The 22,387-nt window shown below is 44.5% G+C and overlaps 4 protein-coding genes across 4 annotated transcripts; 3 read left to right on the top strand and 1 right to left on the bottom strand.

Annotated features, from left to right (window-relative positions):
* Positions 1–36: 36 nt before the first annotated feature.
* PAAG_02308 (hypothetical protein) lies at positions 37–3,726 on the top strand (the record flags this gene model as incomplete). Its single annotated transcript, XM_002795556.2, has 1 exon — positions 37–3,726. One exon carries the CDS (start codon positions 37–39, stop codon positions 3,724–3,726), a length of 3,690 nt encoding a protein of 1,229 aa, XP_002795602.2.
* A 1,440-nt stretch (positions 3,727–5,166) lies between these two features.
* PAAG_02307 (vacuolar membrane-associated protein IML1) lies at positions 5,167–10,527 on the bottom strand (the record flags this gene model as incomplete). Its single annotated transcript, XM_002795555.1, has 1 exon — positions 5,167–10,527. One exon carries the CDS (start codon positions 10,525–10,527, stop codon positions 5,167–5,169), a length of 5,361 nt encoding a protein of 1,786 aa, XP_002795601.1.
* A 1,656-nt stretch (positions 10,528–12,183) lies between these two features.
* PAAG_02306 (vacuolar H+\/Ca2+ exchanger) lies at positions 12,184–14,772 on the top strand (the record flags this gene model as incomplete). The annotated part of the gene is made up of 13 exons (XM_015844600.1): positions 12,184–12,187; positions 12,271–12,798; positions 12,859–12,922; positions 12,978–13,025; positions 13,076–13,117; positions 13,171–13,418; positions 13,476–13,508; positions 13,578–13,885; positions 13,965–14,184; positions 14,276–14,289; positions 14,354–14,407; positions 14,478–14,566; positions 14,736–14,772. The coding sequence occupies 13 exons, from the start codon at positions 12,184–12,186 to the stop codon at positions 14,770–14,772; spliced, it is 1,689 nt and encodes a 562-aa protein (XP_015701648.1).
* A 3,239-nt stretch (positions 14,773–18,011) lies between these two features.
* On the top strand, positions 18,012–19,238 carry PAAG_02305 (hypothetical protein; the record flags this gene model as incomplete). Its single annotated transcript, XM_015844599.1, has 3 exons — positions 18,012–18,046; positions 18,476–18,702; positions 19,138–19,238. 3 exons carry the CDS (start codon positions 18,012–18,014, stop codon positions 19,236–19,238), a joined length of 363 nt encoding a protein of 120 aa, XP_015701647.1.
* Between the last annotated feature and the right edge of the window lie 3,149 nt (positions 19,239–22,387).

Genomic DNA, 22,387 nt, shown 5'->3' with positions numbered 1-22,387 from the left:
GACCTTTTGTATCTGTTACCCTCTCGAGCGCTCACAATGCTGGGAAGACTTCTGAATACGGCTGCGTCGTCGCTCAATCCGGCTGCGTACGCCTCCAGGAATTCTTCTCAACTTGAATCCGTGACTGAGGAAGAGCATACTTCGGGCCTCTTGTTCCCAGATTCTACCCATCTCCGACGATCGAATACTCATGCTTATCCACTACAAACAAGTGTTTTATCACCAAACGCTTCTGCTGCGAGCAGCTTCGACGATCGAGGGGGACTCGAATTGGATGCTACAAGAGATTTCAGAGTTATCATTGCTCAAAACGCGTTAGGGGATCGCGATGAACCCTGCATTCTTCTCGACAGCCAAAATCTCAGCCCGATAGCAGGGGCTGTTGGACTTGGTCTGAACTCCCAAGTTCCTGAGGTTAGATACACCCACTCTCGAAGCTCAAGCCTCTCGAAATCTACTAAAAGGGACCCATCACACAAACCTCATGCATCCGATACACACCAATCTACAGGGTCATTAAGCCCTAGAGAACCCGATTCGCCTATGTCCAGCGCACTATTCCGTGCGAGGTATCGAAGTTCAACATTGTCACCCGCTGCAGATGATAATAGACATTATCAAAATCGCATGTCGGCTGACTCAACAGAATCTGGACTGCTAAACTGTATTTTTGGCAGTAGTGCTTTCAGCTACCGGGGCTCTTCTACGAAAATGCATATACTTCCAACGGAAACCGAGTCAGTTGGAGATGTTGAAGGATTCGGTTCTCACGGGCCACGTCAACGTGTTCCTCTCACCCGTGGTTATACAAGCGGGCCCAGTTCCAACTCGTCTGGTTTGTCCCAGGAGAGATTAGGCACGGTTCGTGACACGAGGTCGAATCCAACGAGAATTACGGTCCTTGTGACGAGGATGTTCAGCGTGAACCTCCCAGAGGGTCGCGATCCTTCTGTGGATCAAACTGATCAAGATTCATCTCCAACTGCTCAAACTTTTAAGGACTCGAAAATCCCTCTTCTGGACCCATCGAAACGCAAAAAAATCAAGGAAAAGAAAACTCCCATGTACGCAGTTGCTATCACCATTAAGCTACCGCTTGCTGGGCGCAGTCCTGGTCGTCCATCATCTCAATGGAACGCTCAGAGACAAACCCCTGGGTGGATTTCAGCTTCCCTTGATTCAGATCATAAGTACAGCAGTAGTTTCTTTGACGACAATGCCGGGCTATCCGCAACCTCAAGCCTAGATGAACGAATTGATTTCTTAGTTGATCATTGGGATGTCATAACTCGCACATTGTCACATCTCGAGAAACTTGCGCGTATGGAAATTCTTGTCATGCTGCAGAGGGTCGACTACTTTTCAACCCAGCAACCCAAACCTGCCAAAGCATCCAATATGCAGCGAACGAACCAGACTATTGTGCAGCTTCCCCCAAGGGTTTTATCAGGGAAGCAGAACCTTAGGTCTGAAGCCATGCGCGCCTCTCAGCGGATCAGCATGGCACTTCGAATTCCCCAGGTTACAACTGGGCAGAGTCGATGGGGTGTGTGGAGAGAAGAAGCCCGGTGGATCGCCAAATTTCTGAGTGATAAGGAACACAACTTTTTCTTCCTCGTACTTCTTACTGCATTTTTGGGAAATCATACCGAATGGCTAAGCTCCCTTGGGCCCGACTGGTATAGACGACGATACCACCTACAGCAAAGGGCTCATCAGGATGCGGAACCAAGCATACCAAGCCGGACAGTCATTGTTTCAACTGATAAAATGACTGCCAGACGTTTGATATTTGTTCTTTCCGCATTCTTACCTGCGCAGCAACGACCAGATGCGTTTGGATCCCCCTTAAGACCTAGTACATCCACCTCGATGCGGCTTGTTTCCCAAAGTCCCCCTGGCGCTCCCATTTTAAGGAAGGAATCTCTCCGTCGTGCAATAAATAGACGTGCTAGAGCTCGCCATTTTAATGACGATGAAAATGACGGACATAGACGATCACCAAGTGCTTCATCGAATGAAGCCGCAGTTATACCCCTAGATGATGGTGACTTCGTGAAACCGGTTCCTGACCATTACAAATTCCGGAGAGACTCTGATGTTCGATCTATTCGGACGGCCAGCTTACCCATACCGTCAAGTGGCGCTAGCACTAGAAAGAGCGCAACCGCTACCATCGCTACCGCGGCACCGGGCACTGCAACCCCAGTTCCACATTTTGCATCCCAAAAATGTAAACATGGTGCGGGCGAAGGGAGGAGTTCAGCCTTGGACCCTACTGGAAGTGCAGCCTCAGCGAACCTATTACAGAATCTCCGTAGAAGCGAAAGCTCCAATCTAATCTCGGAAGGAGGCCAACATTTCCAGTCTAGTAGATGGGGTGGTTTACTTTCCGGTCTCTGGGGTACACGTGAGACTTTTTCTGAGAATGAGGGTAGTTCATCAGCGGCTGGACGCTCAAAAAGAAGCGCGTCCATTACTAAAGCTGACGTGCAACAAGTCAAGCCAGAGGCAGTATCCGGCAAATCAGCAGAAGACATTATCAAAAATGCTACTAACACAGCTGAAAATATGCCTATCGCAACAGCCTCTGCTGACTTGGGTCTATCTGGATCTTCTGGTTCATGTGAACAAAAATCCAAGTCTGACGTACAAACCCCTAGCTCTCCCGTGAAACTGTCGGTTGGATTGCATGATGGGGTTATCGATGTTGAGGTACCGTTACCTGGATTTATCTCCCTCTCTTCTTCTGGAGATTCAACTCTAGCATCGCCAAAAAAGACGCGCACCTCAGTAGCTAGTTTTGATGTTGCTGCTTCTGTCCACAGTGCTGGTTCTGGATTCCATCCTGGTCCTACCAAAGATTATGATGGGGTCAGCGTCAATGTAGCCGGTTGGTTGAGATGCTACCATGAGGATTTTATTCTTCAGGCTGTCCATCCGTATAACACCTTGGAGTCAGATATCAAACGTTCCATGTCGAGTGAGCCTACCCCGCCTCAGGCTCTATCCACTTCCCTTTGTGAGTCATACGGATCGAACTCGGAGAAATGGGTCGAAGTTTGCACCACGCTCGTTGCAGATACGAAAACCTTCACAGTGAAGAAGCTCCGTTTGCGGCGAAAGATATCCAGTATCATTCCCCGAACGGCAGTTGAATCTCGAGATAATTCCCGTCGAACGTCGCTCGACCCTTCCGAAACACCTTCATCCACTCCTCAACTTCCAAATTTTTCCTCAATGGCTTCCAAGATACCTACCTCTCCATTGTCACAGCAAGCCGATTCGTTTGAAGTGGAAGAGATGTTTATCGAGGAACCAGTGATGGATCTTGACCCAACTCTTGTTGATGCTGTTGAGAGGGTTTTAGCCCGGAGTGGAGAGTCGTCCCTATCTCATTCTAGAGCGCCGTCTCCAAACCGAAGTCGCAAAGATAAACCTCCCGGTAACCACGGGCGAGATAAGCAATCGCCCCATCCACAACTAGAGAATGCACCATCTGCTGAGGTTCCGCGGAATAAATGTAGACGGATAGTCCTCGGTGCACTTGAGGAAGTTGTTCGTAGTGTGACCGCTGAATGCTGCCAGCAAGATCCAGCTTCTACAACTGGCGATGCCACCAAGACACCCTCAGGCCGTGAACAAAGGGGTGCAAGTGCAGCTACAGCCAATACCCTGAGAGAAGGGATAAGAAAGTGGCTGCTCGACATCGAAGAAGCTTGCTAAGGATAGCAACCTACACACTCATCAATCCGTTACTCTCTCATATCTACGTTTATTCCCAAGATTTCTTGGTCTCTTTGGCTTATCCATTTAACTTGCAGTTGTACTTTTTCACATATCCCAGCTTTCACGGTTTAACGCTCTCAGCCTAATGAAATTTTGAATCATCTGGTGTAGTGTTCTCTGCAACACTCATGAACCGGGAGGCGTCCTAAGACCACATGTGTTTTTATTCAATATTCTGTTCCAGAGCATATGATACCCTACCTTCTCGCATTATTTGTTTTTTTAACTTGTCCGTTTTGAATCACGGCCTACCATGTGGCGGAGTTTCAGCACGATTCAATATTTGTAAACTTCCCCTTTCAAACCGTTCCCGCCTCATACGCTATTTATAATTGTCCTACATTCCAGCGCCTTTTGTCGCAACAACTTATTGCATTCAGCAGTTTTAAAGGCCATATATTTTTGTTAATTTTACGGCAGCATCTAACGACTATCTACATACATACATACTTACTTACTTACATACATACAACAATCCAGATCAAACCTTACCATCATCTTATTATCAGATTATTTCTAGTTTTGCTCTTCCTTTACAGCATCTACATTTTATAAGCCTCACACTCTCAATATTCCCCGCTGTGATTCGTTCTATCAGAGGATTTTCGGGATCTGAATTGCATCAGCTGAAGTGTGGTGAAAGGTTTTAAATTAGAAAAGTCGAAGGCATGGAACTGCTACATATAATCCTCTCATGCGCCTCATGGTTGCTGTTTCATAATTGACGTTATTCAACCAGCTATGTTAAATGTTGGGTGATTTCTTGTATGCAATGCGCCTAAGATATGGAATATATGAGTGTTGATTCGGAAGATGTGGAGTGGGAGATTTGAAATTGTGGGCAATGAAATTTTTATCATGAAATCATTTATTTCTATTTAACGAATACTCACGCAAGTGCAAATATATATATATATATATATATTATCTTGTATTTTCTACTTTCAGTCGCGTTTTCCTATTCGACATGGAATGGTGACGCCTCTTGGGCAGCTATCAAGAGAGCGCACTTTAGACCAAGACAATGAATTGTATGGACGGTATCAGTATATATAGATCATACTCCCCGTAAATTGGGGAAGGACATACACATGTCAACTAAGAGGACAACCCAAAACACATTTTGTATCCTACATACCTAAAAAATATAATTCAAAAAACAATACGAAAAGAAATGAGAAAGAGACAGTTGAGGATATATATATGAACAGAAAATTAACACCAACGCAATCACAGGGGTCTAGATACGAAAAGATCACGCAGACAACAAACTGCCTAATAACCGGTATTACACCAAAGCCAAATTCATTTCAAAGACGGAGACAGCCTCAGCACCTTAGCCTCAGCCTGAGGACTGGTAGTATCACTCGTCTTCATTTAAGTGGACTCCTCACCAGCCTGCTGGACATCCGGAATCTGTGGGGGAGAAACATGTGTTTCAACAAGGCTTGCTGGTAACTCCAAGGTAGGAATTGACGAATCCGTCATGGACGGAATGGTTGGGCTAAATTTGGATGAAGCGTGTTTCGCGTTGACTGACGCTTCCTCGAAAAACCTCTCTAACTTCTCCGCATCACCACAGAATGCTTTGATCTCAGCCCCGATCTCCTTTGTAAGCTGGTAAGAGGAGTGGAGTTCGGTTTGAGGAGGTGCAGCCGATGTGGTATCAACTGCTGCGCGAACGACAGGCGATAAATGCGGCGATCCAGTGCGGTCTAAGGCATCGTATGTAGCAGAGCGCGGGCGGTAAAATTCGTTTCGATCATACCGGCCGGATTCTTTGGCGGCGGAACCTCGAATGCTATAGAGCCTGTTGGCAAGGAAGAGGAAACAACCGTCGTCAGTTATTTGGGCGAGGATAGCGCCCGACCGGTGGACATATTGTGGGAGGCAATAGTCGGGTCGCCCCCAAGAATAAGATACATTTACATCAGGAGGGAAGGCACTGGCGGCTTCGAAATCTAAGACGAAATCGAATTTCTTCAAGATTGCCTTATGGTAAAAGTGACGGTCGATGGCGCCTTGAGATGCGAAAGAGGTAGAATTATAAAGGGTGGCTTGAGGGCCTTCTGGAGGCTCAATCGCTAACTTCACTGGGTATGGACGCCTGAAAACTTGAGTTTCGACAATAGAGGAGGCTTCAGATATTGGTAACTCGACTAATTTTAGGCCAAACTTCTCTGCAGTGCCTGCCCATGACACAATTGAATCTTCCACCAACTTGGGTGTTGCGTTCATCCAGCTTAGTTCTATGTGAAAGCAATTATCCGGATTGTGCAAGCGATCGTAATGGAGGTCGATTATTTCAGGGCGGTTCGATCGCTTACGAGGGTCGATATCAATCTTCATTGACTTTGACAGGCATACCGAGGCTTTCGTTCGAGTAGGCTTGTTCGGAGTAGGCGTTTCCTCCCGGCTGCCAGATTCTGCAGAGCTCTTTTCAAGCCTTTCTTGGCCAGTTGAAGGCAGATCCTTCACGTTATCTGTCATGGGTGTATTTGGAATGGTCTTGCGAGCTTGGAACCAACTACTCCGAGATTCCGGCCGTGCCACTCGATATTCGTCGGTAATTCGATAAAAATAGTTGCCGTCCCTGAAATTATGACGCCGCTGAACATGACAAATCAGGCCATGTTTCATCAACTCGTTACCAAATTCAACAGCTTCCTCACGAGTATCGATATCACGGAAATTTTGGAGCATCCACGTAGTGAACTCCAGTCCAACAAAGCAATTATAATGAAGGCGCCAATGCCATCTTCGATCCATCATTCTCACCCCTTTTTCGCCCTGTATAGCCTGCGCCAAAGCGGAAAGGCTGATGTTGGATCTTTGAAGTAATTCAGACTCCGGTAGAAGCTGCACTGCTGTGCTATCAAGGCCTGGATCGTCCAGTAATAGCCTATCAAGTTCTGCAGCAACGACCTCAGACGGGTTGCTCGTCTGATATATAATATTCAATGGGTTCAAGTCTTTTTTATTCGTTGGTGGCTGGAGTCGTTTTTCCTCTGGGGGAACATATCTCTGCCTTTGCCATATCTGAGTGAGTTGGGTAATCCCAAGGAGATGGATTTCTTCTTCGTTGTCCTCTTTATATGATTGCATTGGACGTCTTGCGTTTGCAGGTAGTTGGACTGGTATCAGAACAAAACGCGTGCGCCAAGAACGCAGTTGTTCCGTACAATTAGTTATGTGGTCCCTGTAACCTGCCAGAAAGGCATCTGCATAATTCCAGTTACAATCTTCTTGCGGCAATTGCAAACTTATAGTATTTTTGCAATAGTTTGCACTCAATATTGTTTTGACAACAGGTGTGTAGTTGAGTGAAAAAGACTGCGCATCAGCAAGAAGGCTGGTTACCGTTTTCCGTGTGAACCGTGTGACTTCTATCTCCCCTCCAGTCACACAAACTAACCTATGAATGATGTTGCCCATAGACATGAAAATAGTCACCCCATCTTGTGATAAGGATCGGGTGTCGAATATATTCAGCGGTTCCGATGAATGCTGGCCTGATGCTTCCTCCACTGCTTTTCCAACAACGATTTGGAAACCGTGAGAAAGGCGCAAAGCCACCATTTCTCGCAAGAGGGCCTCCCGAGTTCTGGGAGTTTCTGCGACATCGGATTCATCATTCTGGTATACTCTGTATGGAGTCTGAAAGTACTGGGAAGCCAGTTCTTCACTCGTTGGAAATTCTTCTGTTGTCAGTGGGAGAAATGCTGGCGATTTCAGGCTTTTCCATTTCATAGATGAAGTGCCCCTTTGCATGCGCGGGTAGACGTGCCGCCAACGACCAAACCAGATGGATAGTGTGGGACCATGATTCGGTGGTTTGCAGGGGTTGACGGGTAATATCCATGGTGATAGTGCCTTTGTCGGAGATAGAGTAATAGTTGGGTCATCCTGGTTTGCATTAAGCGTTGAATCGAATTTACGAACTCCCCGTGTCATTGGAAATGGCCCATGGACTTCCTCACTCGTTCCACGATAGTAGGGAACACCTATGGTGGGGGTCGAAAAGGAGATGTCAAGACCTTGAGGATCCATACTATGTTCCTCGATTGATTTTTTGTTTGCAATTCGGATTGAAATTGGTTTTGACGGAATGACATTTTTGTCATCCCTAGAAGTCGTAATATTTATTTGGGGAGACTTTTTGATAACGGTAGTTGGACTAGGATTAGTATCTGATGTGGGTAAATTGACGTCCGCATTTAAAGCTTGTTCTACTTCTCCATTAAGAGATTTCATACTTGTGGTGGACAGACCCTTTGCATGCTCATTATTGATTTCTGTACTTGCAATTGCTCTGGGAGGAGCCGATCCTAGGCCACGCAAAGCAAAGCTAATTGAACGAGAGATCCGTGGTACAGTCAGTTTCGTTCCTGATTTCATGCTTGATTTTTTGACGGGCATCAGTTCAACGGAAGGATTCTGAACGTCTGAGTGTCCGTCATCAGGTCGCATACCATTTTTACGAGGGCTTGTAGTAGGATTGCTGCCACTCATTGAACTCGAAGAAGGTCGGACAGATTGTTGCTCGTAGAATCGAGGCGCTGAGGTGCCAAAATCAACCCGCTTGGCTTTTGTAGGTCGTCGCACCGTTTGGTGTTTCGGTGTAACATGGAAGATGGCGCTATCATAAAGGTCCATCCACTCCAACATTTTTCTTTGCCTCGCAGGAACAGATAGAATATTCCTTTTCGAGTCTCTGAAGGATGACATGAAGGATCCCGATGCATTATCTGAGAAATTAGGGTTATGAGGAGATCCCCGCGGAGATATGCTGTGACCCAGGCCTTTTTGAAGGCGGAGATCAGCGGCGGACAGGTAAGGTACAGAGATATTGGACTGTTCACTTTCCATAACACCCATCATCTGAATCTCATACATCCTAACTCGCGGAACAAATGTATTCGATTGCTTTTCCTTTGTTCCAGAGACTGACGACTTTAAGACTGTATTCACGGCAGTCCGGCTATCACGATAAATTTTTAGATCCCAGTAGGAAATGTCAAGCCAATGAGGAACACCATAAGCCCATTCTTCAACAAAATGGGCCGGTTGTAGAAAAGATCCCAAAGTGGTATTTGATGAACGACGACGACTGACTCCATAGGAAAAACTTCCGGGAGATTCGTGAGAGTACGGAGGCAATGAGCGGAGAAAATCCCTGGAGACGGAACTATCTGGCTTCGATGCACCGCTTCTGGGAAGGCGATATTTAAATAAAGGAACTGAATGTAGAGGCATGGGGCTCAGACATATTAAGTCAATCCCAATAGCACGGCTAGTGAGAACCTCTGAAGTCAACGCCAGCGCGTCGTAAGCTACTTCAAAAACCCCTGCCCCAGGAGATATGACAACGATGGAGGTGCCTGTCCTGATCATGTCACGACCGATATGCTCAAACGCTAAGTAAGATGATGCTATATTAATTGCTTCCAAAATATTTCCACGGAGGGCTGAGGTTGGCCTTCCAGATATTGCTGGGGGGGAATTTGGATCTGCTGGTAACTCGTCCTCTGACGCTGTAGGTGAGTCCGGAAAAGTCGATTGGGGAATAGATACGTCGCGGAGAAAGATTCTAAATTCCTTCTTTAATTCATCTAAGATAGTCGTCCAGTTGCCGCTGGGCATGTCGTTAACCACGACGCGGTAAAAATCCCGAGTTTCCGGCTGGGCATCACTCGCAGTTTGCTTAAAGAAGCCATTGTTAGACGGAAACCTCGCGTTATCTGCCGTTATCAATTCATACTGGACTCTGGTAAATAAAACGATGGTAACAAGGTGGTGAGCATCAATGCCAGCCCATCGCTTGAAGAGCTCCGGGAGAAGGCTATTGATAACCCTGCTAAAAAGGATATCACCAGTTCCTTCAGAATCAAAATCCCACATCTCTTTGGACATTTGAATGAAGAGAACGTATCGAGCAGATTCACTCCGAAAAACTGGTATGGTTTGCGGGGAAAAGTACCCTGATAGAACCTTTTTGCCGCCGATATAAATGGACTTAATGGTTACCTTGATGCTTCCCATAAAAACAATCTTCTGGCCTTTATATAGAGGTTTATCTGCGAGCTCTGACATGGCCAATCTCCACATATCAGCCCGCACCGAAAACTGATCTCGAAAAATCAGCTCAACATGAGAAGCAGTGCACTGTGACCGATCCTTGAAAGATATCAGAGCTTGAGAATGGTTCTTAAATCCAAAGATGTTGGCTATATTACTTGCAATTGAAATTTGCAGGTTAGGATGCCTCGCCTTGATGTCTGCAGACAAAGGCTTGACAAGAAATAGAAATCTTCCTTGAGCTGGAAAATAAGACTTGTGGTCTCCACTACGCTTTGCAGCGGAATTAGAGCCAGTATCGGAATCACCAGCATCTCGTGACGCTCTCTCACTCGGATCCAGTGTATGGGAGGACACATGATGATCCCCTTGAAAAGTTCGCGGGACCGAAAGTTCAACGAGATCTCCCACCTTCAGTCCTACATCGCTGAAAGCGCTAATGTTGAAAAGCACCTCTTCTCTCGAAAAGTTATCATCGTGGACCCAGAGTGAACAAAGGCGATTACCGAGTCCCGTGGGTGACTGATTGTGGCCATCTGTGTCCGGGGTTCTAGATACGGACTCCTGGGGCGGAATAGTTGTCCTCGTCGAAGTTGTCTCGATGCTGGTGGCGCTCACATGCCTCAGATGCGACCCCTTGACGGGCCCAGGTGGCAGCATGATCTAATTTAAAGGCCCTCGCATAATAAATACAACATCAGGTTTATTTGACACACATGGTGGCCTCCTCTGAAGTGGAGTCCGAGATATCAAAATAAGATTGATACATATATAATTACTGAGGTTGATATATTTGAGGCCGATTAGTTACGTTGGGGAGGTTCGACGCTTGATGGCGATCATGATTGGATGGAGAACTAGTTAGAGCTCCACGTGATTAATTATGTAATTATGTAATATATTATATAATTTGGGTCCTCTCGTGGATTTTGTTAACTAACGACAACAACCTCAATTCATGATAATGATGATTTGGATAATAAATCTCGAAGCAAAGGAATGCGCAAAGTGTGATCCCCCCCCCTCCCCCAAAAAAAAAAAAATAAAATAAAATAAAATAAAATAAAAGGGGCCGAGTTTAGTAATTCATATAAATTCTCACCGCATTACCGGGCTTTTTCCTTTTTAACCACAGCGACACTCCCAGTCATAGCCTCTCGCCAACCTTGGAACAATCTAACAGGCTTCATATGCTCTCTTGTTGCTTGAGGGCATGCATGAGCAAGAAGTCGCTTCTGACCTTTTTCAGACAAGATCGAAATCATTACGTTGAAACACGTCAAGACACGGCATGGCTTCAAGTTTGTTGCCCAGACAGCCAGACTTGACAAGCATCGCTTGGTCCCCGACAGGCGTGGCTTGTCATTGCTTATTTGTAACCAAGATCCTTGTTTGATTGGCTGAAACATAGTCAAGCTTATATGATCGACTGTACCCCAGACTCCAGTCATTTTTCTACAGCTCGTCCGCATCACGGATGATGCGAAGGTAAAAGTGGTGATATGTTGTCACCTCGGGCGCTGAACATGCTGGAACGTCGGATGCTACCTATATGCCCACCCTACTGTAATTCTCCTGCTTGTGTCGTCCAGGATATTCTAGGCATCATTTTGCAATGGGATTTAGCAGGAATCAATTACAAAGAATTCAGCATGAATCTGGTTTAGTTACAACAGAGCAAAAGAAAACTTTTGCAGGAAACACACAAAACATGCTGAAAGAGACATACTCCAACTGACAAATTTCATGGCAACCATGGAGATAGATAGAGTTGTGATTCACCTCACTAGTGATTATTATGGAAGAACTTGAGAAGAAGCAAAATTGCTACCAGCACTCAGACTTTCCCTAGCACCTCAGGAGGATCACTACTCAAAACCTCTGCTGTGGCTGATCCCAAGCATCCAATCACCAGTCCAAAAGATAAATTGGTTTTGGAAGATGCTGCGTGTCCCTTGTATCTTGGTCTATTAAGTGGCAGTGCTGTCTTTGATTCCTGCATCTGGTCAAGTTTTAAATTGGACTTAAGGACTTTTTCATATGTTTTATACCCTTGCAGCAGTCAAGCCACATTTGACGTAACTCCTTTACAATCTCAAAATAAGGGCAGATAATCTTCACAACACAGACTCATTTATTCCTTGCTTTGCACGCGTCTAAACAACACTCTCTCCCAATTTATTTCATACAAAACTTATGTCTCTTTGAATTTCGTGTATTATATCAAGATTGACTTGGTAGTTTTGCCAAAAGTTTTCTGATAAGTCTTTTAAGCCCCGCTGCTGTGAGATTTTGCAACACCTCACCCTTAGAACAATGCGTCAGTAACGCACTTCCAGAAAGCTCTAGGAGCAAGTTTGTTCTGCATTTATGAATTGGAACTTATTTTACTGGGATTGACAGATATACACCGACGACGAGCCAGGAATCTGGCCTGGTATGACGATGAAGAGGCCAAAAATACTCCCAACCGGAATCCTTTCAAAAAGTTCCGGCACCGCCCGGTCCGCTCTGGAGAATCTCGCGTCGAAGATGGATTACAGCATACGCAAACTGAAAGTGAATCTATATCGAGGCCTGAAAAGGAGCGACAAGAAGAAATGGGGAACGATATTTCTCTACCAATTCATGCAAATACGATGCCCTTTGTACCAGGACTGCCAGTTACTGGCTGTATTGAAACGGCACTTGTTGGATCTATTACCAGTGCTTCACCTACAACACCACCTAAAAAAGAGCAACAGCAGGATGTACCTGAAAAAGGCGCTCCTCGAAGACGGAGATTCTTCGAAATTGGCAGAAAGAAACCCTCAGCAGATGAACCTAAGGATACCGGAAAGGATAAACAGGTATTTACGACAGTGGGGCAGCTGAAGGCGACGCTGTTTAATTCCTGGATTAACGTCTTACTCATCATGGTGCCCGTTGGAAGTACGTCTTTGAATTTATTTGCATTGATGTCGTATTGCGTTTTGCTAAATTCATTTCTAGTTGCGATACATCATATCCACGTTGATCCTATTGCAATTTTCGTTGTCAATTTTATCGCCATTGTGTATGTCACCTACTTCATGATAGCCTCACAGCCATTTGGTTAACAGTAAATATAGACCGCTTGCTGCGATGCTAAGTTATGCTACCGAGGAAATTGCTCTCAGGTATGCATGTCATCTTTGAAATTACCGATATTGCGTTAACTTTTATTTAGAACAGGGGAAACACTTGGTGGTTTACTCAACGCAACATTCGGGTAGGTGCCAACCTTTTAACCGTTCTGAAGATATCCATGCTGACAAAGTATAGGAATGCTGTGGAGCTTATTGTATCACTCCTGGCCTTATTTAAACGTGAAATTGTCATTGTCCAAACCTCCCTCATCGGCAGCATGCTATCCAATTTATTACTGGTCCTTGGAATGGCTTTTTTCCTCGGAGGTTTCAGCCGGATCGAACAAAACTTCAACGTCACTGTGGCGCATACTGCGTCCAGTTTGCTCGCTCTTGCTGTTGGAAGTCTAATAATTCCAACTGCGTTTCACGCATGGTCTAGTGGTACGTTCTTCGTTAAATGGTTTTACAATATAATCGCTAATTTTTCGTCGTGAACAGCTGGCGAAACTGGAATTGCTCCCCTGTCACGAGGTACTTCAAAATACCCCATAAAACCCGATTCTCATTATCCTCATTCCGTTCATCCTAATATTTTTCTAGGGACGAGTGTCATCCTCCTTGTGGTGTACGGAGCATACCTTTTCTTCCAACTTAAATCTCACACAGAAATGTACAACAAACCAAGTGAGAAGGTCGAAAAGAGACGTATGCGAGTCGAAACAGGCGACGCAAGCAAAAACATTGCGCAAATCGGGGCAGGCATTTCCGCGAGCATGGGTGGAGGGAATGCTCAGCATGTTTCCATCGCTGTTTCAGAAGAAAATGAGGAACCACAGCTCACTGTGTGGGTGGCTTTATTTACGCTTGCTGCATCTACAGCACTGGTAGCCCTCTGCGCAGAAGCCATGGTGCGTTCCATCCTACATTTTACATGTTCCTGTCCATTCAATTGCAGCGTGAAGAAGATAGCTAATAGATTCCCTGAAGGTGGGCTCAATCGACTCAATTACGAGTCGTGGTCACATTTCTGAAACCTTTGTTGGTTTGATTCTTATCCCCATTGTTGGAAATGCAGCTGAGCACGCAACCGCCATTACCGTCGCGATTAAAGACAAAATGGATCTCTCCATTGGTGTTGCAGTGGGCTCCAGCATGCAAATCGCTCTCTTGGTCCTTCCTCTTATCGTAGTTATTGGGTGGATTGCTGGTATGTTTTGCCCATCATTTCTTCACCTTTCTTGGTCCACGTCCATAACATTCAAGTGTGTCGTTTGCTAATGATATCTGGATAACGTCAGGGATCAATGAAATGGTGAGGGTCGAACTTCCTTGTTTCAGTTTTATCACTAATTTTCTCCATGTAATTCTACGCATAGACCCTCTACTTCGATGGATTTCAAATTGCAATACTATTCGTCACTGTGCTGCTAGTAAGGCTGTCGTTCTCCCATTCTGTCATCAAGTCAGGATTAACATCTTTCCAACTTCGTTCCACAACAGGTAAATTATTTAATCCAAGACGGCAAGTCAAATTGGCTAGAAGGAGTGCTGTTAGTGGTTCTTTTTCTCATTATCTCCGTGGCAGCTTGGTAAGTCCATAATATTTTGTTTCCCTTCTTCGTTTACTCCTCCCTTCAACCCTCAAAGATTATTTATGCTGCCCCCTTTTGTTCCTGGACCTCGCGAAATGACGATAGTTCAAGTAAATATGCGAAACGTAAACCTAATAGTAACAAATCTCCAACTTTTGCTGCGCAGGTTCTACCCAGCGAAATCCGAGCCCAAAACCCCATAAACTGGTACTACGTTGTTTACCAGTTACTATCCGACCTCTACCCTCAGTTCCTAAACCCACACGTCGTCCTGTTTCCCTTCAAATACACGTCTTTAACTAGCCCACATATCTTTTTTATGAAGTCCCTTCCGCCTTTCTCTGTGCGTCCCTTTTTGTTTTTTCAAGTGTTCGAACCTTTATCCCAACGATTTGCTTGCTCTTCGATTCTGCCTCAAATTACCTCTGTTTTGTCATCCTAATTCCAGAGATAGACATGCTAGTCATGTTGTTTCTAATACTGCATCTTCCTCCTCTTAACATTCAGAGATTCTAAAAGCTAAGACTGATGTTTCTGGCTAATGTTTGCTTTTCCATTGTGTTCGAGCATTATACCCTATTCTTTAGCTCAAGGAGAAATCATAGCTCACATCTATAGCATTTAATGTCACCGCATTGATGTTCAGCTAAGGTATTGAAATAACTCTATCCACCGAAGGCTGGCGATTCGTGCAAAACACGAAGTGAACATCTCCCCTTATACTTCTTCAGACCACTCACAAAAAGATGGTTGATGGATGGCATTTCTTCGATGAATGGTTGCATGATGGGTTGCAATGTCATATGGTATGGCAACCTTCAATGTTTAGGCTCAACCCAGAATAAACCAGATATCAATATAAGAAAGCATTACATTCTTTACTCATCGGATCAGATATTGATCCAGTATCCCAAAGGATATAAATTCGGTTTGATTCTCGCTTGCAAAATGCAGGCTTGGCTGCTCCCTGTCATCGACAGCATATCAAGCCTTTAAACCCTATCGTTTCGAATTACAATTACTATATATATACATATATAAAACTCAAGGACCACCGTCAGTTCTATTTTCTTGTACCTCCATCAGACACGGAGCAAGTGTTCTGAAAATGTTACCCCTTGGCAGCTATATCAACTTCCCTACGGCTGGCAATCAAGTGGGATTCTTACAGCATCCCTAGCCACTTGCTGTTCCTGTATCCGTGGTATGAATACGAACAATATCTTAACACGTTGACACTCAACCTTTTAACCTGGTTTCCTTCACCTTTTATCTTCTGAGACTGTCCTTGTTCCAGCAGCAATTGTTCGGAGATATTGTATTCCTAATGACACACCAGGCTGCTGTGGAGTTTTATGTGGCCTGGGTTTTTCGAGAGCTTTACATCACATGGTGATAAGGAGGAGGTGCTTGCTGCGGTCAAGTAAACCAGTGGAAAAGGTGTAAGTCAAAATTTTTCTTTTGGTGTTAAACAAAAGGGTTGATATTGCGATAAATTTACGTTTTTTTCAGTTCCTTCTTGCATGATGATGGATTGCTACCACTATAACTACCTATCGAATATATTCGATTTGCCGCCCAACATGTCTTTGATCTTAGAAAGCAATAATATGTTCAGGCCCCGCTGACAATGAGTTGAACTGAGGTCCCTGAAAATTTTTATCATGTGCAATGAATCGGCGCTTTTAGAGAACCTCCCTGCCAGAAGGAAAAGGAGAACTTGCATAATTTTCGGGCTGCGGAAGAATATTTTCTTTGCTCAAATCAGGACGACCATCCTCGAGAATACATCGATAAAAACCAAAAATCCAGAGCGTTCAAGACCTCTGACCAGAGTCATATGTATAGCTATCCATTTCATTCAACAAAATAATAATAATATATAAAAAAAAAATAGAATTGCAAACCAATACGCCGCAATCGATATTGCCGATTTCTAAGGTGGGATTGACGTTCGTCAAATCCTTCTCTTTTGTCTCATTTTAACTCCATGACTGTGCAAGCAATCCATAAAACGAGCAAGGTTGTTTAGCTGCTTATACTCCAGTTCGATGACAATCGGAATAGCCGTTCCCAAGCATTCCTCCCTCTCCCTCTGGGCCATGGTAATTAGTCAAACAATCTGCGTCTCTTTTCGGCTCAACCAAGGTGTCCCCTCTTCGTTTCTCATGTGATAACTGACGCCAGAAATCCATAGATAGGCAGATGCATATTTTACACGAGAGACGAAAGAGGGGATGGAAAAACTCGGTCTCTGAGCTATGATAGTGCCTCTTGCGCCCCCCAATGTCTACCGTGCTCGGCACGTTTGCTTATCAGTTCGACAGACAGCCCAGAGTCGTGGGCTTCGGTTCTGGAACAGCATGGCTGTCCATCGGGTTTAGGCCCATCCTGCGTTTGTGTATGGATTAAGAATCATCATGATTCATGTGCTTTGCCTGCTGCATATAAAACTGAACTGATGGTTAAATTCTGCTGTGGGCTACATCCTAATATAATTCACCCTCTACCAGAACACTCTATATAACTTCATGCGTCCTCAACTTATTAAATTCAATATGTCAATCACTTCTGATATGGAAGCTTCAAATTTCAAGAGAAAGGGCTTGTACAGGTCTTTCAAGCTTATAAAAATAGTTAATTTACTAGAATCTGAGTGCTGCTAAGTCAGATAATGTTCCTCATATAAACATCTCTTTATAGACTTCAGAAATGATGTGTTCAAATTCTAAAAAAAACATCATAAATTAATCTCTCATATAAAAGAGTCTTTAACTCAATGAATAATATTCATGAGTAAGTGACAGATCAACTATCTCATGTTATAAATATGAGATATGATTAAATTAATTCTCTTAAATCTATGAAGTTGGAAAAAAAAAATATTAAATGATTACTTAAGTTTACAAGTCAATATTCGTGTTATAAAAAGAGGTCTTAACAGATGCTGAAGACATTATAAGAGCTCAGATAGCAAATGAAGTTTATACAAAAGGTGTTGAATGAAGTGGGCTGCAGCTAAAAAAGTAAGCTCCATATAGAAAGTGTAACTGTGCTGTAGAACTATATAATATGATTATAACATATATTCACTTTTATAGATCAGTAACAAAGTTATAGATAAGAATAAATTACAGTATATTGTGTAGTCCTGCAGCTGAATTAAGAAGATTTCTTGTTTTTCAATGACAGATATCATAGGTTCAATTCTTCTCTTCTCTCAATTTCTATGGAGCTTCTTGCACCTCTGCTGTGAATTGAAGGCACTGTGGCACATTGAAGCAGAGCATTTGAAGAATAAATTGATATGATGGCGTGGCTTAGACATTAACTAGTTAACGTGGTAATTTTCTACACCATTTTCTTCGGGGGGCAAATGACCTGCCAAAAGAGAGCCCTTCACTCTAAAAATAATTCAGTAAGACGATGGAAGCCTCCAACAATGGCTTCACATCAACACAATTCACAGTTAGAAAGGTTCTCTCCTTAAGTTCGCAATAAAGGACGGCAGCAAGTGCCATTCTCAACAAGCTGATGGAGGATTATGGCCCATAACAAGCTGGGCCAGGAGGGGATACATGCCCGCAATGCTCATCAAGGCCAAGTTCAAACATGTGCATCTGCATGTGCAATGAAAAGATGCCTTCTAGAACTGGGTCTTTTTGTATCTCCGTGACCATCATGACCATGTGGATTTGGCATATAGGGATACTATCGGGCCTGATATCTCTCTTGCGCTAACCTATATCAAAAAGGGTCTCCCTTTTTGATGCAGATGACAAAAGCAAAATTAGGAGCGCTACCAAACATTTCGCCGACCACATGGTTGACAATTTCTTTTGTCTACGTAAGCCGGTTATGGTGTTACATATCACCCATGGTTGATAGATCATCTCGTTAACTCAGCCAGAGCTTCTTCGGCGAGGACACCCCAATCGACATTCCCTTCACTATTTTCGAAGCGGGTGTCCACACCTATCCATCCTCAGGCAGAGCTGTCTTTATCCGCGATCATCATCCTCGTGTCGTGTCCGACAGGGTTGACAGGGTTGAAGCGCACCTGCGAATCAAGCAGGGAGGGATTGAGAGTAAGGGTGATGATGGGAATCTCCTTCAGAACGACCCAGGTGACTGTGAGGGTCTAGAAGTTGCTCACACACTTCCCCATTCGTTGGCCTCCATGGGGACCAGGAAAGACGGAATTCTTTTGGACATCCTCTCATGAGCACACTCTGCGCTGCTGACGTTGACCATTTAGAGTGACTTGAGGATGTGCTTCAACTCTTTGTGAGCATGTTCGAACCCGGAATCACTCACCTTATCGACGGACAAGATATCGACAAGTCCCAAAAACACCCGCACATTAACCCACCACTACCATCAACTGTTCGTGGCTTCGAAATGGATTTCGAATCTGTGGAAGGGTCATACAACCGGTATACGATCGGATAGACGGGAACGGGTCCTATTTGTGGTGTTCGATTACTTTCCGTTACTCGCACACCTAGCCTTACATAGACCCAACCGCACTATTGACCTACCTTTTTCTCTCGACTGATACTCAAAAGTTCACCGTGCGATCGTTCTCGTTCTCAAACTCAGCGGTACGGGCGAGTACGTAGAGAATATCCTTCGAGATGTGGAAGAAGTCGAGGTGAAAAGTAGATGATCGGTCGAGGAGTTTAGGGCAACGGATGAGCCTACGATTCAGTGGTTGGCTGAAAGCATTAGCTGTCCTCTGATCGTTCGATCAAGGCGATCATAGCCTGTCAATAATTGGCTAATAGGATGGCTGGCTATATGCACAGTCTATTGCAAGGACTGCAAAGGGTATGTAAGTTGCCCAACCTGTCTGGTTCGATCAGAGAGAGCATTCGCAACTTTATGGATGACCATGAAATTTTTGCATCTAACGAAGGCAACGAAGCACTAACTTAATGACAACTTTTGAGGAAGTTTGCAGATCTTTTCAGCGCCCCGTGAATTCCCAAAGCATCATGGTGCTTCTTTTGAAACAGCTCCAGGACATATACTGTAACGGCCCCGAAAAGGATATCATCCAAGATCCAATTTTCAATAAGTTTTCAGTAAATAATCTACTCCGTATACAGTATGTAGATCCTGCTTTCAATGATAGTATTAAGACAGGAATTTCTGAGATTTTGAATTATAGAGGGCAGCCTGTATCCATTCGCAGTGACAATACTAAGACCTAGATAGAATTTGAACCACTGATAGGACCAACAATTAAAAAATAAAAGAGAGAGAGAGAGAAATATACATGTTCCTTGTCTATTGTTGAATGACGGAATTGTTAATGGTTGAGTTGATCTGTGGTGGTCGGCGACCTTTGAGTGTCAGCCCGTCACTGGGTCAAGATGCTGGATTGCCGATCGGAAAAGGATTTGGACCGGTGATCCTCGGGAGAAAAAGAACAGATGGAACGCGGCCCCTATTTAGGGGGTCGAGGGGGGCGTTTATTATTTACTTTTTATTTTTCCGTCCCCTCGAAAAGGGGTGGGCATGGGGAGGGGGTTTTTTGATTTGTCTGGGCTCTGAGGTAACCGTAACGGTAACTTGGATGATAAAGCTGAGAGAACCAGGGACTTCCCGGGCTTTTTCCCCAAGGTTAAGGAATTCGGAGAGAAATTAATTCAAGAAAATCCTGGTGTCTTAAAGAAGGAGAATACCAAAATATAAAATAAAATAAAATAAAAAAGGAGTAACCAGGAGAGAAAAGTCAGGAGGAAATTGTCCCGTCCATGGGGTTTGTTTAGCGACGCGGACGTAAATTCGAATAAAGAAAAAGCACCAAGTCCATTTTGTTTGCTATGAGTTAAATGAGTTTCTTTGTGCAGCCGTGAATAAGAAACCATACCTTGCGGATTCGGAATAATTTTTAAAGATGCATACGCACTGCGTTCGTTGTTCTCAGAATGTATGCGCTCCGTCCGTACGTACTTGGAGCCTAACATGCCAAACAACGGCTGTGTGAACAGCAAACGGCGAGAATTTACGGGAGTAAATCAGATCCCTTCCCGCACATACGTCGAGACATGCATGCATGCATCGTACGTACTTAGCTCAACCTCCACCTGTGCCCTCGGGCCTCGAGAACTGTTGTTGGAGCTGGAGTTTGGGGTATTTTCTATTTTATTTTATCGGATTCTATTTTATTGACCGGATCGTTATACGCAACACGGGAAAACGTAATGAAAAATAAAATTTGGCAAACCGGCTTGGCAAAGCACTAACAAAGTTGTAACGTTAACGGCCAGTGGTTAAAACTATGGGCGCTGAAGGCCCCCACAGAGAAGACGGATGGGACGCACTCTACGTCATAGATCAAAGCCATCCATCCTATCATCCATGGGCCGCATCAACACGTATAGTTATCCGTTGTACAGGAGGTAAAGAGCTCGACACGTGGCTCGGAAAATGAGCTTGGGTGGTGAGCAAAGCGAGCAGGTTGAGCAGGATTGGGAAAAGAAAAAAAGAACGGAGAGAGGAAGCAAGACAAAATGCAAAAAATAAGTTAGGTTTTCCGCCCGCTCCCGTGGACTCCGAGAGTGGGCAGTGGTGGAAAAAGCAAACAGACAGACAGGAAATGAGGAGAAAGCCGAAACCCCCCTAAAGCCATGATGGAGCGTAGCGCTGCCTGCTCCGTATCCTGATGTGCTGTGCTGTGCCGTGCCGTGCCGATTCTGGAATGTTAATCCGCCTATTTGCCTGGATATTCGGCCAGTGTGTCTTTATTTCATTCCTTTTATTTTTTTTCCTTTTTTTTTTTTGCATTTTTTTTCCTTGTTTTCTTTTTTTTCTTTTTTTTTTTGGTTTTTCTCTTTCCGTTGCGGGTCGGGGCGAGCACCGATTTTACTGCGATATTTCGCGCAAAATAAATAGATAAATAAATAAACCATATCGCGGACCCAAAGAAAGCAACAGAGGAAAAAGCAAAGAAAATACCGCTTATGGTATTATCGGAGGGCATGAGAGGTTAGAGATGGGCGCAGGAGTAATGCTCTCCCGATCTACTCCGTCGCCTGGACGTTTTGACAGACGTGGTTTAAACAAATATAGAGCAGCTGTCAGTTACACCGGAGGAGGAGAGCATACCAAGTTACCATGGGCTTGACCGTTTAACTCCCCGAGCCAACACAAGGAAACCGACGCTGTACGAGGCAACATATTTTCTCCGGGGAAGGGGGATTGAGAAATGACACACAAAAAAAAAAGGGTGCTTGTTTCTAATATTAGATCTATTCCGGGGCATGCCAAAAGGTTATCCCGCACATAGCCCATCCGGTTAACGCCGAAATGTTTATTAATGGGCAGCTCAGCCTGCGAAATGAAACTGCACATGAATCTAAGAACATGAAATTCAGCTTCGAGGCTATAATCTGAGGAACCCGGAGAGATAAGAGAGGACGAATATTGAAGAACCATGGCTGTTAAAAGATCTAGATCCGGGTTACCACTACAAGAACCTCAGGGATGTTTCGACTATTGCACTTCTGTACTTTATTTTTGTTTGGCCCCGAGTCTCACTCTTATCTTCGCCATAGCACGGGTCAGATTGTAACCCTTTTTTTTTTTTTTTTTTTTTTTTGGGGGGGGACAGCCGTAGCTGGGGGGGAGGGGGGAGGGAAGGGATAGGGAAATATAAGCTGCGGATGAAAGAGAGACCGCTGTAATGACTATTGGGATCTTCTACTCCGAGCCCGAAGATAGCTGTACACAACACACATCCTTGCTGAGAGACGCAAACGGTGTGCCCTTTTCGCAGAGTCGGCGAGATGAAGAAGCTGACACGATCTC

The sequence above is a fragment of the Paracoccidioides lutzii genome (genome assembly GCF_000150705.2).
Source record: "Paracoccidioides lutzii Pb01 unplaced genomic scaffold supercont2.5, whole genome shotgun sequence".
Taxonomy (NCBI): Eukaryota; Fungi; Ascomycota; class Eurotiomycetes; order Onygenales; family Ajellomycetaceae; genus Paracoccidioides; species Paracoccidioides lutzii.
The sequence above is the reverse complement of the archived record's forward strand: the minus strand, read 5'-3'. Positions and strand labels throughout refer to the sequence as shown.